Genomic DNA, 15649 nt, shown 5'->3' on the forward strand with positions numbered 1-15649 from the left:
CTCCCGCCGGCCGGCGGACTTCCGCGGCCCCCACGTGCCAGGGCTCGCATCTTGCCCTGGCGGGGAGACGTGGGCATCTGGGCGGGCAGTGGTGTCCCCTTCGGAGTCCCCGAAGATCTGGGCTCTGAAGGAGAGCGGGGGGGGGGGGGGGGGGCGGGACGCAGAGGAAGAGAAAACGGGCATGAAAGTGGGGGTAAACTAAGGACCTAGACATTCAGGGAGCCCAATCCAGGGTCAGTCCTAAAAGGGCTGCGTCCTGCCAGCCCTGTGCCCCTCATGTCCATCCTAGAGGGCTGCCGGTAGGCCATGAAGTGCGTCGCACCCGTGGATGCCAAGTCCCGCCTGCCAAGACAGCACAGGAGACAGGGCGGACTGAGGTGGTGGGTAGGTAGGTAGACAGCCTCGTGGCGCCAGCAGCAGGGGTCTGTCAGCCACTCACAATGTAAAGGCCACCCAGCACTGCCATGATCTCACTTGGGACATGGAGTAGATGCGGCTGCCATTCAAGAAAATTAATATATTCTACAGAATAGATTTGGGGAAGGCAAGTTTTGGACACTGTTAAGGATGGATTGAATTGTGTCTGCCCCAAAAGATACATTGACGTCCTATCCCACAGCACCACAGAATGTGACCTTTGGAAACAGGGCCTTTACAGAGGTAATCCAGTTAAAACGAGGTCATTACGGTGAGCCCTAGTCCAATATGACTGGTGTCTTTATGAAAAGGTGATTTGGTCTCCCAGGGACAGAGACCCACAGAAAAAAGATAACGTAAAAACAGAGGATTGGTATGTTGCATCCACAAGGCAAGGAAGGCCTCAAACTGCCAGAAGGTAGGAGAGGCCTGAAACAGGCACACCTTCCCATGTGTCTTCAGAGGGATCATGGTCCTGCCAACACACCCATCTGGGACTTCCCACCTCCACAACAGGGATGATACATTGTTGTCTGAAGCCATCTGCTGAATGCTAACTTGTTATGATAGCTCCAGGTAGCTGGACAAGCTGACATTGAAATCCACATAGATACCTGGGTACCCAGCCTGTGGTTTTCAAGTAGGGCTATGGCTAGATATACAGCTGTGAGTCAGCAGCTCAGGTGGCAGCTGAAGCAGAGAAGCAGAAAAGGCTGGTCAGAAAGCAACAGGACTTTCCAAAATAGCTGAACCACACATTTGTATCTGCTACCAGGAAGGGTCAGGGGCACCCGGCTGGCTCAGTCAGTAAAATATGCAACTCTTGACTTCGGGGTCATGAGCTTGAGCCCCACACTGGGTGTAGACACTACTTAAAAAAAAAAAAAATCTTTAGGGGGAAAAATAAGGTCAAGTCACCCAGCCCCACACACTACAACTCAAACAAGCCCCCACACTAACCATCTGAATGCTAACATTTCATAGGCACCCTAAGAGGTGTGACTGCAAAGATCAAGAGGTTGGGGCCATCAGAGGAGAAAAGGAACCAGGGGCTGCCATCAGAGAAGGGACAAGGGAAGCAAACAGGGATCAAAACTGTCTGTGGGTCCTACAGCACCTTCACAATAGTGTCCACTCCAGGGAGCCACTGCAGTGACTCGAGCAAAGGGAAGGAGCCACTACATGGGCAACTCTAGAACCCTTACAGCCACCTTCTAAGCTCTAGCCCTTCACCAGCACAGACTTGAGGGGTCTCTAACACACGGTACAGGGGCACAGCCCAATTGGACGGGGATCAGCTACCAGCAGCAGCACCCGCTCAAAGCAGCTACGCTGCACGATCCCCAGACCAACGCTATTCCGATGAGCCATGCGACGTGGAAGACATCAACCGTGTATCAGGACCTAGCGTGGTGTCCTACAGGTCTGCTGAGAGACCCTGGGCACTTCAATTTCAATGTAATTTTCTGGCAAGTAGCCAGGATAATGACCTCAGGATAATGTGTGCTGGTCAGGGAATGCAGACAGGCTGAAGTGCCGGGTCATGAAGGACAGAGGCAAAAACCACAGCCTGGGGTCTTTCGCCTCCTCTTCCCAGGAGCCTTTTTGTCTGAAAGCACACTGCCTGAGCACACTCAAGGCCTTGTGCCTGGAAGACCACCCAAACCCCAACATGCCAACATACCTGGGTTCCCCCCACCCAAACGGTCCAGACTAGAGCTGGCCTCTGGAAGAAGGAATTACACCAGCCCTGGGAATGTCCCAAGGGCTCCAGCCAACTGCTGTCTGTAGGACTGATGATCTCTCAGGATCATACATATCCCCCTCCACAAAAGGTTTCTGAGCCCCCATTGCTGCTCAGCCTAGGGTTTGGAGGGACCTAGAGCAGGCTTTACCTATGCAGCAAAGATGTTCCTCATCTAGAAAATATGCTGCACCTCACCCACACTGACCAACGGGAGCTACTCAGTGAAAACACACATGGTGCAGACGGGGTTCTCTCACCTTCAGAGAACCTCCCTTGGGGTTGACCTGAACCCTTCTGCTCCCTGCTTTCTGCCTTTACCCAATTGCTCAGTCCTGCTCTCCAAGACCTACTGCCCAACAGGACTCCCAAAGACTGCAAAAGAACCTACTGGAAACTCAAGTCACAAACCAACGCCACCAAGAGGCTATTCTCAGTCAAGGAAAGCAATGAGGACACACAGGACAGATGGAACACACCGGAAGAAGGCAGAAGAGCTGCACAAGGGCAAGTAGGAGCACTTGGGACCAACGTGGGGCAGGGGGTAGCCCAGGACAAACACTCAAGAGTTGGGATGGCCAGCCTCATTCTCTCAGGAAGCAAAGCCCCTAGCAGGTTGGCTGGCTGGATCTGGAGACCAGCAAGATCCCAGACACAAAGCCTGGCTTGGTGCCCCATGGTGGCTCTGCAAGGTATACAAGATGCTGCCCAGCCTTCAGACATCTGTGGCTCCCTGACGAGAGGGAGGGAGCCCAGCAGAGTGGACAGGAAAGCAGCGCTCACTCACCCTGGCTGCTCCAATTCCCAGGCAGGACCTCCACCACTGAACTCTTTGCCACTCGGCACACAAATCAAGGGAGACCTGCCAGGGCGAGAACATTCCATGTCCGCCTACTTCACCACCCCCAGCAACTCCTGCCCCAGGACAAGAACAGGCCCGGGTCTCACTCACACTCCCTGCCTGCCTCCCCTCTCTCTCAGCCTAGGAATAAAGATAAAGGCAACCTCCACCCCTCACCCCCACAGCACCTTGATTCACTTAGAAATAAACTTCAATAGCAGAGAGGGCAAAAAGGAGAGCAGAGCACGGCGGAGGCACTCGATGATTCCACCCCTTTACTGTGCCTTGTGGATGTGACTCCATGCAGGCCGCGCTCCTCGGGACGGCAGCTGCCCAGAAAGAGCTTCCACTACGTGACACTGTTTAGACTTTTTAAATGTGTGGCCCAACCGCTTGCCAGTTAAGAATTACAGCAAATGATTCTATTTGTAATTTCTAACCTTCCCACTGCCTCCCCCCAAAAAAACTGTACATGAGTTTACAAACATATTAACATATAAATAATGAGAAGCGTCCTGGTGGGAGCCTCCCCAGCTGTCTCTGCTTGGAGATGAACACTGAGGGGAACGCCGTGCCCACACGAGGTGCCCGTGGCGAGGGGGCCTCTGCGGCAGTTGCCGTGGGAGCACTTCGCTGGCTTCTTCAGCACCTCTGGGTCAACCACCAGTCTGTGTCTGCTACGCCCAAGGTAGGTCCGGAAGCCCGGTCATCGCTCTGGCTCAAGCTCGTGCTGGAAGGGGCGCTTCTTCTCTCGACAGTGCTTCTTGTGGGCGGGCCAGTCCTTCTGCTGGCACTGGGAGCCGCAGTACCGGGCCACCTGGCAACGCCCGCAAATGTTGAACTCCCGGAGCTGAAAGAACACACAGGACAACCATGGCTTCACGGTCACACCAGGGAATCGGTTGTGGGGCAGGTACTACGCTGCGATCAGAAAGGACCCGGCAAGCCCATACACTGAAGCCGGCAGGCACAGCGGCTGCGGTGGAGAGGTGCGCGAGAGGCCCGCGGGGGCCGGGGCAGCGGGGGATGGAGCAACCCGGAGCTGGCACTCACTGCAGCACCTGTACCTGCTTCTCAATCATCGTGCAGGGAGGGTAATGGCACTCGTAGTAGGTGCAGGAATTCTCCTCCTCTTCCACCACGTCCCCGTTGGCGTTATAGTACCGGGTCACGTTCAGGACAGGAAACTGCTCTTCTATGGGGTCTGTGGGAAGCTGCTGAATCGCCAGCCAGTATAAGCTTTGCTCCCTTAAAAGGAGAAGCATATGCTTCAGTATACTCCAGCCAGACATGGTCAAGACAGGGACATGACAACGACCTGACTGCAGACAGATAGCTGGTTTCTCCTGCTCAGCCTATCTCTGCCCCAGTTTTTGTTAGGACAACTTGACTCTTCTTTGGCCTGCCCCCACCATGCAGCAGGGCTTACCTGTATGGGATGTCAAGTATTTAGCATGTTTAAGCAGGGCTATGTCTGCCTCCCTCATAGATTTCCCAAAACCTGGGACTGACGGGCACACAGCAGGCACAAAGAGTGTGCGGCCTCAGTACAGGGACCTGGCCAAACCTGGCCACCTGTGCAAAGCCAGGCAGTCGTTCTCCCTGCTCATGGACCCAGAGGCACCTACTTCTGCCCCTGCTGGTCCACCTCTCCTTCAATACTGTGAGCTGCTCTAAGTCTTTCTAAACACCAGAAGCTTGCAACTGAAGAATCCTACCTGCTGCTAGAACTGAGGCACCCTAACAGGCCCCAGGGGGAGTGCAGGCTGGGCAGGGCCGGTGAAGGCGCTCAGCAGCTCCCCCTGCTGCTGGGCTGCAAAGGTGCCACCACCTGTACTCAGGTTAGCACCCCCTTCAACCTACCACCCTCTGTGGGGCCAGGCCTGGAGGACCTGGGCTAAATAGGGGAAGGGTCACCTTTACCTAATACCATATACGAAAATTATCTCAAAATGGATCAAAGACCTAAACGTAAACAAACCTAACCTAAACAACTAAACGCTCCATCAACGCACAAATGGGTACGATGTGATACATAATCATAATGTAATATTATCCAAAACACATAGGACACCAGGACAGAAATCCTGGGCACCTGGGTGGCTCAGTTGGTTAAGCATCTGACTTTGGCTCAGGTCATGATCTCATGGTCAGTGAGTTCAAGCCCCGCGTCGGGCTCTGTGCTGAGGGCTCGAAGCCTGGAGCCTGCTTTGGATTCTGTCTCCCTCTCTCTCTGCCCCTCCCCAGCTCACGCTCTGTTCTGTCTCTCAAAAATGAATAAACACTAAAAAAAAGACGAAATCCCAACACAGGCTACATCACGGATGAACCTTGAGGACACTGTGCTAAGTTTGTCACAAAAAGATAAATCCTGTAGGATCCACTCACAGGAAGCCCTGGAAGTTTCAGATCCAAAGACACAGAGTAGGAAGGTGGAGGCTGGGGGAAAGTTGGGGGCGGTGGGGGGGGGGGAATCAGTGTCTCATGGGGAAGTTCTGGAGATGGATGGTGGGGATGGTTGCACAACTAAGTGGACGTATTGGATGCTACTAAACTGAACGTTCAAAAATGGCTGAGAGAGTAAACGTTGTATGTATTTTACCACAATAAGAAAGGTTTTTTAAAAGGAAAAAAAAAAAAAAAAAGGGACATATCAGGATGTAGGAGGGTGCTGGCTGCCTTCTGAGCCCTTCAATGAAGTCCTACACGACACAGGCAAGTTTCAATCCCAGTCGGCTCTTAGAAGCAGAAAGGGAGGAAAACACACCTTGACAGAGAGGCCCTTCCCCTCCTTGGATGAGCCGCCTTTGTGGCCCCACACTGAAGGAAAGCAGGGCAGGAGGTGCAGGCCTGTGAGAAGCCATGACGCCACGTTCCCTGCTTCACAAAGAGGGGGATTCCCACCACAAGGACCTGCAGAGTGCAGACCACATAATGCCCAGGCCAGCTGGTATTTCAGGCCACACTCAGGCTGGCTCTGACCCACGACAAGTAGAGGGAGAGTCTGAATCCCTAGCTGACAAACTAAGGATGGTCCCACTTGATTAGTTCCTGGGATGACACAAAGGACAGAACCTCAGAACACAGCCTGTCCTGGGCCTCATGGGAATGGCCTAGAGGAGAACGGGGCAGGCAGGCCACGACCCAGCAGAGACCACTGGGCAGGGTGGCCTATGATGGAATGGATCCTTTTCCAAACAGGTGTTCTCAACTGTGGTTATCTTATGATCATAAAGAGTGTTCAGATGAAGAAATGTAACAACATTCAGCCACAGGCTGGCCAAACCATGAGTCACACAGAGGCCTAAAGTAACGATTGATAGCAGGAGCAGATCCGCTGCGGGTGAGGGGGTGGGCAGCCCCTTCCAGGTCTCCAGTGAGCAGAAGGAAACCTGTCTGGTGTTGGGGGAGGCGGGGCCGCTCCCGGTGTCCACACTGGATGAGCATCCGTGTTGGACAACCCAGGGGGAAATCTACAGACACTGATATGCCTGCTGAGCGGCCCGTACCCTTCTGTTGCTAATCCCTAACTTCACATTCATTTTGTTTGATGAAAGAGCCTTCCCAGAGGCCCAAGGACATGCACAAACCCCAGAGAGCCCCAGTGAGCCCATAGATAATTCACACGTGGCCAGGAACACCCTGGCTAATTTCAGCTCCTACCTTCCATTCTGCTGGTTCCCCAGCTCTTCCCAAGGCCTCCATGAAGCTCACACCCAGATTGCTCTTGGGGCCATGGGAATTGCCTCAGAGCATCTTACTCGCCCAAGGGGGACACCTGCAGTAGCCTGAGCAGCACTGTTGTCAGGACCATGAAGAGGCAAAGACTGAGCAGCAGAGCCCCCAAACCACACTCTCTTGCTTCTTTTAAGCCACTGCTTAGGTGTTTAGCCAAAGAGCATGACAGAAAGATGCACGTGTGTGTACAGGAGGCCAGATAAAGATGTCCAAGTTTTCTCAGAGACACAAAGGAGAAGTCCTGCCTGTGAGCAGGCATCCAGCCCAGACAGCTCTTCTCCCCACTAGAGCCAATCATTAGAAGGGGCGCCTGAGTGGCTCATTCAATTGAGTGTCCAACTTTAGCTCAGGTCATGATCTCACGGTTTGTGAGTTCGAGCCCCACATCAGGCTCTGTGCTGACAGCTCACAGGATTCCGTGTCTACTTCCTTCTCTGCCCCTTACCCTACTTGTGCTATGTCTCTCTCTCTCTCTCTCTCTCTCAAAAACAAACAAACATTTAAAAAAATGGTATCTCAACCCCGTGAAGAAAACAAGGAGGGAAAACTTTGAGGGAAAATAACCAAGGTCTCCACTCCCACAGAAGCATCAGATCAGAGTGGAGACGCGGGCCCCTCTTAGTAACAAGAGCCTGAAGGAGGACCTTCCATGAGGCACCTCTGCCGGCTCCCCCAGCCCCGAGAAGCCCCACCTTTGTTTGCTGGATGTCTCTTCGGCTTTGGGCCGCCAGCCCCATGGCACCAGCTGCAGGTTGTCCAGGCGATTGTCTACAGTCACAGCATTGAGGTGTACCACCTGAAACCCAGGAGCAATGCCTCCCCTGTGCCGCTCCCTGGAAAACAAGGCGTCTCCCTCAATCAGCCTCCTCTGGCCTTCCCAAATACTTCTGCCCTACGATCTGAACTGGCCCCTCATCACGCTGATGGGACAATTAGGAACAAGGGTGTCGAGAGGAATCTAAGTGTGTCGGTCCATGGCCAAACAAGATAGACCGTGTTGACAGTCCAGCCCCTTGACAGAACCCCAACCATCAAACACAATCTAGAGACTTCCTCATCAGAGTAGTCCCAGGCGCTGTGGAACTACACCATGCACACCAAGGAGAGGCAGTCCTTTCCTCACATCCCACCGACAGGCTCAGCGAGAGCCCAGTGGAGGGAGCAGACCCCACCCTACCCCAGAGGAGGCTGTGTCTGGAGCAAGTACGAGCAAAAAATGCGCTTTTAGGCTGCTCTATTAGTGATACAATATGCGAATGAGCCATTCCTCTGAGTTAATGGCAATGACCCAAAGGTAACTAAGAGGGTGCGGGAGCACGACTCAGGGAAAGCACCTTCTGTCAATGAGGGCAGGTGTCTCTGCAGGCTCTATGTGCGCATCAGGGCTCATGCGGTACCCAAATAGAAAATAAGCAGTTTGAAGACACCTACCACAGCAGCTCGTGAAGGAGCCTTCCTGACCCTCTTCCCCGGTTTTTGTCAAAGGCATATGCAAATATCTTAGCACCATTTCCATCTGCATCTACTTCCATCCGGGCCTGAGAAGGAGCAAAGAAAAGGTCTGTTAAGTTTCTGATTCTTAGCTACATTGGAAATCCCTCTTACAGAAATTAAGTGAAAGGGGCGCCTGGGTGGCTTAGTCGGTTAAGCATCCGACTTTGGCTCAGGTTATGATCTCACGGTTCATGGGTTCAGGCCCCGCGTCGGGCTCTGTGCTGACAGCTCAGAGCCTGGAGCCTGCTTTGGATTCTGTGTCTCCTTCTCTCTCTGCCCCTCCCCCGCTCATGCACTGTTTCTCTCTCTCTTTCAAAAACAAACGTTACAAAAAATTAAAAAGAAAAAATAAAAGAAGGAAAAATTAAGCGAAACAAACAAACCAGGATACATATATGGGGCCTGTTTCTGGGACCCAGAGCTCTGCAGAGACTTCCAGATGTGAGAAATCAGCCCTGTATCCCAGCAATAACTCACTTACAAACCACCCTGTAAAACACTGTGAACACAGAGAAATAAATTTTCCCACTTTTAGAAAAAGCCCACAATTCAGTAAGAAAAACAAAGCCTCGGACAAGTAACTACAGTTCATCCTTGAGGTAAGCCCCACACAGCTGAAAATCCACGTGTAACTTTTAACTTCTCAATACTTAACTACTAATAGCCTGCTGCTGACCAGAAACCTTAACAATAACAGACAACTATCAAATATTTTTGTATGTTACATGTGTTATATGCTATATTCTTACAATAAAGTAAAGTTAGAAAGAAGAACACGTTTTCAAGAAAGTCTTAGGGAGGGGCGCCTGGGTGGTTCAGTCAGTTGAGCGTCTGACTTTGGCTCAGGTCATGGTCTTGAGGTTCGTGAGATCAAGCCCCTCATCACGCTTGCTGCGGTCAGTGCAGAGCCTGCTTCAGATCCTCTGTCTCCCTCTCTCTGTCCCTCCCCCACTCATACTGGTGCCCATGCTCCCTCTCTCAAAAATGAAAAGTAAACATTCAAAAAACTAAATAAGAACGTCACGAGGAAAAAAATACATTTACGGTACTGGACTATGTTTATCAAAGAAAGGGCCCGTGTATAAGTTAACCTGTGCGGTTCAAAGCCATGTTGTCCAACGGTCATCTGTGCTGTAAAAGCACGAAAGGCTGGAATAAAAGTGTAGTGGGTCCACAGACTCCTGGAGGAATTCTGACGGGGAGGAGCTGGTAGGTGAGGACTGGCTCATCCAGTGGAGAACTGCGGAAGGCAAGGGAGCTCAGGGAGAGGGACAGTGGGGCCAAGGCCAGAGGAAAGGTGGGGTGGCACTGCACAGCCTCATAAGGACCCAAGGCTTGTCCAATTGAACATTCAATCACAAGCATGACACAATTCGATGTGTTTTCAGGAAGAGCCAGCAACCGGAGTAGAAGTGGGGGGAAGACCAGTATCACAGAGGTGGTAGGGGTTCCACTGGGCAGCAAAAGCCAGGCTGCCCTCACAGAGGATAAAACCCATCCCTCATGACCCTCCCAGGCAGTGACTGAAAGTAGGGGAGCAAAGGAATAGCCATCCTTACCTCAAAGGAGTAGCCCTCCACCAGTGGGATATCTTGCTCATCTATCAGTGTGTACTTGGTCTGGAAATCAACCATGTTTCAAAACATTACATTCAGGGTCTCGATAAAGTATTAGTAACAGGCAGCAACAGCTCCTTCAAGCTAAATGAGGCCTGCAGATGAGGGGCATAGGCAGCCTACCCAGAACGGCAGGTGGTTATGACCCACTCAAGGCTACCAGAGGAGCAGGTATCAGGCTTCATTCCTACATGCCACTGAACTGGCTAACCTCTAAGCTGTTTTAACGGGTCAACAGACCTAACCCGAGACAGGGGCTTCCTCAGAATACAGGAAAGGACCGGGTTTGAAGCAGAACATCCAGAAAATTTCAATTAATGTTTACTTAAGATGGGTGGTCGTTACACAGGTGCTCACTAAACTGTTTTTTAACTTTCTGTCTGAAATGTTCCAAATGAAAGTTTTAAGAGATGATATTAACGCAACCAGTCACTGAGTTGGAAATGGTCTGGGAGCTGACGGGGAGCCCACCCTTCCCTTAGGTAAAAAGCCACATCGCTCCTGCAGGAAAGGCAAGAAACAGTCCCCCAAACGGACTAGTCTCACTCTTGCTTGGAAAGCCTTTTTCTAGGATCTAAGTCGGTTTTACCTTCATCTGACTGCCTCTGCTCCTCTCTCCCACCAGAAGCTTCCGCCGCTGGTGATGGGAACAGGGTTCCCATCCCGGGTAAGGTCCGTGGCTGGTGCAGCTGCACGGCCGGCCGGCTCCTGGAAACAGCCAAGCCTCAATGCCCACAGGTGCCAGGAAGCCCCAGCCTCGAACACGCGGAGGGCGGGGCCAGGTAAGGGAGAGAAGCAGAGGGAGGCCCTGCTCTGGGAGGCCCACTGAGGCTGGTCCAGACACGGCCACCGCCGGCAGCGTGAAAACCTGCGCGAAGCTCCACCACGGACCGGCAGGCACCGAGACCCAGACCGTCTTGCCACCGAGCGAGCGGGCCGCCTCGGAAGGGCGCTGCGCTGCCCGCGGCCACCAGCCCCCTCCTGCCCCGCGGGGACACGCCGCCAGCCCGCCCGCCAGGCCCCGCAGCCCCCAGACCCCGCGCCCCCGGCCCAGCGCCCCGATCCGCCGGCCCCGCGCACCGGTTCCCGAGCCGCTCACCTTCCCGGCCACCCGGCCGAGCCGCACGATGCCCAATTTGAAGTCGGTCATGGCCGGGCCTGCGCTCGGCCGGCGGCGCCGCTCCCTCAGGAGACGCCGGGCCGGGGCCGGGGCCGGGCCGGGGCGGCGCCGCGGCGCGCCGGGTGGGCCGGGTCGGCGGGCCGGGGTCGGGCCAGGCGGGACGAGGCTGGGCCGGACTCGGGCCGCCTCCGCCTGGCGCCCGCCGGACCTGCCACGCGCCGCCGCCGCCGCCGCCACCGCCGCCGCGCGCACCACCGCGAGCGGAGCTGGAGGCGGGGCGCGGCGCAGACACACCCCCCGCCCGCCGCCGTCCCGCCAATCGCGGGGCGCGCACTGCGCTAGCCGCCGCGCGCCGCCGCGCCGTGGCCAACGGGAGGAAAGCGAGTGCGCCGGCGCATTGAGGAGCAGAGGTAGCGCGGGGGAGGGGCGCGGCCGGGGGCGGCGCCTGCGCGGCCTCCCCGCGCGACGTCAGTTTCGCGGGAAGCTTTGTGAAGGACGCCGCGATCAGGCTGCTTGCTGCCGGCTCCCCGCTCGCTGCTCGGACCCAGCGCCGGGTCCTGCGCCCGGCCCCTGACTCCACGACTAGCCCGGCGGCCACCGGTCCCGCGCCCGGCCTTGCATCCCCCCACGCCTGACCCGGCGCCGGTCTTTCGACTCCGCGCGCAACCCCCTTGCGGAGGGCGGCTTGGCTCCACGCCCCGGGGCCGTCGGAGGGCCTGCAGGTTGAGGTTTCTGCCGTGCTCGCTGCGGCTCCCCCAAAACGGTCCCCCGTGCTCAGGACAGCGGGCAGGAGGCACGGGTGCCGCTGCGGAGTAGGGGCTGGGGAGACACCCGAGCCCAGCCCAGAATGCTGTTAGCTGGTGGCGCACCTGACCGCCTTCCTTCCTCCCTGGCCACTCACCACCTCCTCCTCACAGGGGCCCAGCTGAGGACCACGGTGGCCCGTGGTGCCCACACAGCCCATCCTCAGGCTACACCAACCTTCCTTGGGTCTCAAGCTGTTAACTAGGGTGGGGTAATGTGCCAGCCGCTCACCAGCTTGGTTCAGCTCCTTCCTGAGGACGTTGGGGGCTACCACCCTTGTCTCCTGGCAACCACTCTAGCTGGGCTTTCACCTTCCTCCCCCCCCCCCCCCGAAATTACACCAGTGCACAAAACAAAAACCAGAAACCCCTGGTCATATTTCAGTGACGGCGGCAGAAAAGGCTCGTGATGAGTTATGTGCCACATTAGAAAATGATAAACACTGTGGGGGAAACAAGTAGATCAGCATTAGGCAGTTGGGGGTCTAGGGAAGGTGGTGGGCAGGGGAAGCCCCATTGAGAAGTCAATTTGAACGGTGTAAGGAGAGAGGGCCATGTGGGCATTTGGAGGAAGAGCCAGTGCAAAGTCCCTGAGCTGGGAACATCTGGTATGTTTGAAAAAGTGGGGGTGTCCATTGTGACCAGACAGGAGTGCCTGACAGAAACAGGGGTCAAGGTCAGAGAGGTGAGGGGCCAGAGGGGGGGTCAAATAGACTCATAAGGACTTTAACTTTTAGACTTAGAAAAGTGAGGCCAGTGGCACCTAGGTGGTTCAGTCGGTTAAGCGTCCGACTTCAGCTCAGGTCATGATCTCACGGTTTGTGAGTTTGAGCCCCGCGTCAGGCTCTGTGCTGACAGCTCAGAGCCTGGAGCCTGCTTCCGGATTCTGTGTCTCCCTCTCTCTCTGCCCCTCCCCTGCTCATGCTCTGTCCCTCTCTGTCTCGAAAATAAACATTTTTTTAAAAATTAGGAAAGTGAGTCCATCGGAGGATTTGAATAGAGGAATAGCTTTCCAATGAATCAAGCTGTTGATTGGGCGTGGGGGGCGGATTGGAAACAGGAAGGCTGTTTAGCAAGTGAATACAAGTAGCGAGTGAATACAAGAGATAGAGTGTTTCGGTACATGGATCCAGTGGTCTGTAGCAGTCAGGGGAGCCCTGGTTATGCTGCAGTAGCAACCCCACATTCTCATGACCTGAGTTGAAGTCAGACGCTTAACCGACTGAGCTACCCAGGTGCCCAAGACATACCTCTTCTGAGGTATTTTTGCTAAAAACAGGAGCAGAGAAATGGGGCCAAAACTGGAAAGAGAACGGAAGTCGAGAGATGGTTTTACTCTGGGAGGGGATATAGATGTTTGCTCACCAACAGGAAAGATCCCATAGAGGAGAATCACTGGCAAGAGGAGGGCTGGGAGATTAGGTGTGGCAGCTTAGCTCAGTATGGAGAGTCTCATGTAAAGGTTCTGAAGGGCAAGTGGGTGTGGAGGCAGGAGTTTAAGGGAGTTCTCTGCTGATGAGAACTTTCTACTTTCTCAAATAAGTAGAAAACAAAGTCATCAGTTCAAAATGAGGAAAGGGGAACAAATGTTGGGAGTCCGGGGAGAGAGGTCCAGGAATAATGTAACTGGCTAGAAAAATAGGAAAATGCAGTAGGGGGCCACACAGTGTGACTGTGTTTTTCTCAGCCTATTTCAGCTGGTGCAGAGAAAGAGAAGGGCAGGATTTAGCCAAGACTCTGGTTGTGCTGGGTGGGGGCAGGGGTGGGGTTCTGAAAGAGTGACACGATGCTAACCCATGGCATCAGAGCTGAATGAGGAAAGGAGAGGATACCAGAGGGGGCGGGGCCAGTGGGTTGGAGTTCCGGTGGGGTCCAAAGGATTGCAGGAATTGTAGCACTAGAGAGAGTGGGCTAGCAGGACAGGAGGTGGTAGCCAGAGATGTGTGGACCTGAGATCACAAGGGAGGGCTGTGACTGTGGATGATGTTTGTATGTTTTTGTTATCTACCGATGTGCAACTAACTAACCACTCCAAAATCTAGTGGCTTGAAGCAACATTGATTCAGGGATGCCTGGGTGGCTGATTAGGTTAAGCATCTGACTTGATTTTGGCTCAGGTCATGATCTCACGGTTCATGGGTTGGAGCCCCACATCAGGCTCTGCGCTGACAAAGCAGAGCCTGCTCAGGATTCTCTCTCTCTGCCCCTCCCTTTCTCTCTCTCTCTCTCAATAAACTTAAAAAAACAACAACAACGATTTATTATTCCTTGCAATTCTATGCTTGTGGTCTTCTATTCCACATGGTGTCAGCTCAGTCCCTCCTTTGGTTGCAATGGATCAGAAATTCCCTGGAATTTCTTCTCTGGGTGACTTACCTTTGTGTGATGACTCATTATTCAGGGTTCCCCACATGGCCAAGCATGATAGCTGGACTTCCTTCTAACATGGAGGCTGTGCTCTAAGTGATAAGTCTCATCGTACAAACATTTATTTGGTGTCTGTTTGAATCACCCTTGCTAGTATCCCACTGACCAAAGCAAGTCATGAGGGCAAGCCCAAATGAGTGTAGGAGGGCTGTCCACAAGTATGGTTCACCGTGGGCGGGGGGGGGGGGGGGACTAGTGGAACAGTCTGTCCCAGCCCACCCTTTGGCCTCCAATGATTCATACTCCTCCCTTTTGAGAGTGTGCCTCCCAAGTGACCCCAGAATCACCATCTCATCAAGGCATTAGGCTTGGAGTCCAGTATATTGCGATACGCAACAGGGCCAGATGGATGAGGCACATTGGATGTGCCATTGGATGTGCCTTTTGCTCCAAGGCATGTTATCTGCCCCCCAATACCCAACATTCAGTGGTGAAGCACAGTTTAAGTGAACAGACCCCCTGTTCAAAAAGGGGGAGTGTACCCCTAGTCACTGGTCCACAGCAATTTTGGAACCCAGCTAACACCTGTCACAATATTCCTTGATCAGGGCTTGTCTGCGCCCTGCAAATGGTTCCTTCAGTTACTGTTTTGAGTGTTCTCAGTTCCTCCCTCCGGGCACTGGGCCATGCACTTGCAGTGACCCCCTTTTCCATAGGAAACGGCCTGTGTTTGCAGCTGAGTGTCTTCGTTAGTCTGCTTCCTGCCTGTAGAAAGCAGGGGCCCAGACACCTTTTATTTCAAACTCTGTTATTTCAACCCTTAAACACACACACACACACACACACACACACACACACAACTGGATTTCTATATATCAAAATTGTAACTCACTTTACTAAACAAAAGCTATACTGCAAATGTCTTTAAGAAGGCTGTTCTCTCCTGCGGGCTGAGTCAGGTGCTGTGGAACGATGACCTCAAGATTCTTAGAAGCCCTTTGTGTGGCTGGCAGGGTCTACGAGGACTCCCTACCCCCACCGGAAATCCTCAAATATCTTCACAAGGGATCATACAACCGTGCCCTTGAATTTATTTTAACCCTCATATTTTGCAGGAGGTACTCTGGACTTAGTTTTTACCATGATGCCATTTCTCACCTTTAGAACTATTTGCCGTCTGTAAAGGCCGAGAATGAGAAAAAGTTTTGATTTTCCAACGTAGCAAGACCTGGCTTGGAAATACCTCATCTACCTGCTGCCGGAGTACGGAACAGCTACTTCTTTGGTACGTTCTCTCCTTGATCTCACGTTAGGCTAACTGAGCAAACCCAATCAGCCTCGAAGCTTTCTGCCGGGAAAATCAGATCATTAGACACATTTTGTGTCTTCCGTGTTATCACAGGCCACGGGCTCACCATTTTCCTGCCAATTCTGAACGTGGCCTCCCTCAGCTGAGTTCTCACTGCCAGTGTCCACCTGATGCCTGCTTCAAAGTCAGCGTCAGATTTT

General features: G+C 53.6%; 1 protein-coding gene across 2 annotated transcripts; it reads right to left on the reverse strand.

Annotated features, from left to right (window-relative positions):
* Positions 1 to 3262: 3262 nt before the first annotated feature.
* On the reverse strand, positions 3263 to 11214 carry ZMYND19 (zinc finger MYND-type containing 19). 2 transcript variants are annotated; one of them, XM_045468905.1, is made up of 6 exons: positions 10950 to 11206; positions 9794 to 9853; positions 8172 to 8278; positions 7433 to 7573; positions 4070 to 4250; positions 3263 to 3852 (listed from the first exon to the last, which is right to left on the reverse strand). In XM_045468905.1, the coding sequence occupies exons 1-6, from the start codon at positions 10998 to 11000 to the stop codon at positions 3709 to 3711; spliced, it is 684 nt and encodes a 227-aa protein (XP_045324861.1). In that variant the 5' UTR covers positions 11001 to 11206; the 3' UTR covers positions 3263 to 3708. The 2 variants fall into 2 exon arrangements, with proteins under 2 accessions (XP_045324861.1, XP_045324862.1); XM_045468906.1 differs by lacking the exon at positions 4070 to 4250 and having other exon boundaries at positions 10950 to 11214.
* Between the last annotated feature and the right edge of the window lie 4435 nt (positions 11215 to 15649).

Source organism: Leopardus geoffroyi, chromosome D4 (genome assembly GCF_018350155.1).
Source record: "Leopardus geoffroyi isolate Oge1 chromosome D4, O.geoffroyi_Oge1_pat1.0, whole genome shotgun sequence".
Taxonomy (NCBI): Eukaryota; Metazoa; Chordata; class Mammalia; order Carnivora; family Felidae; genus Leopardus; species Leopardus geoffroyi.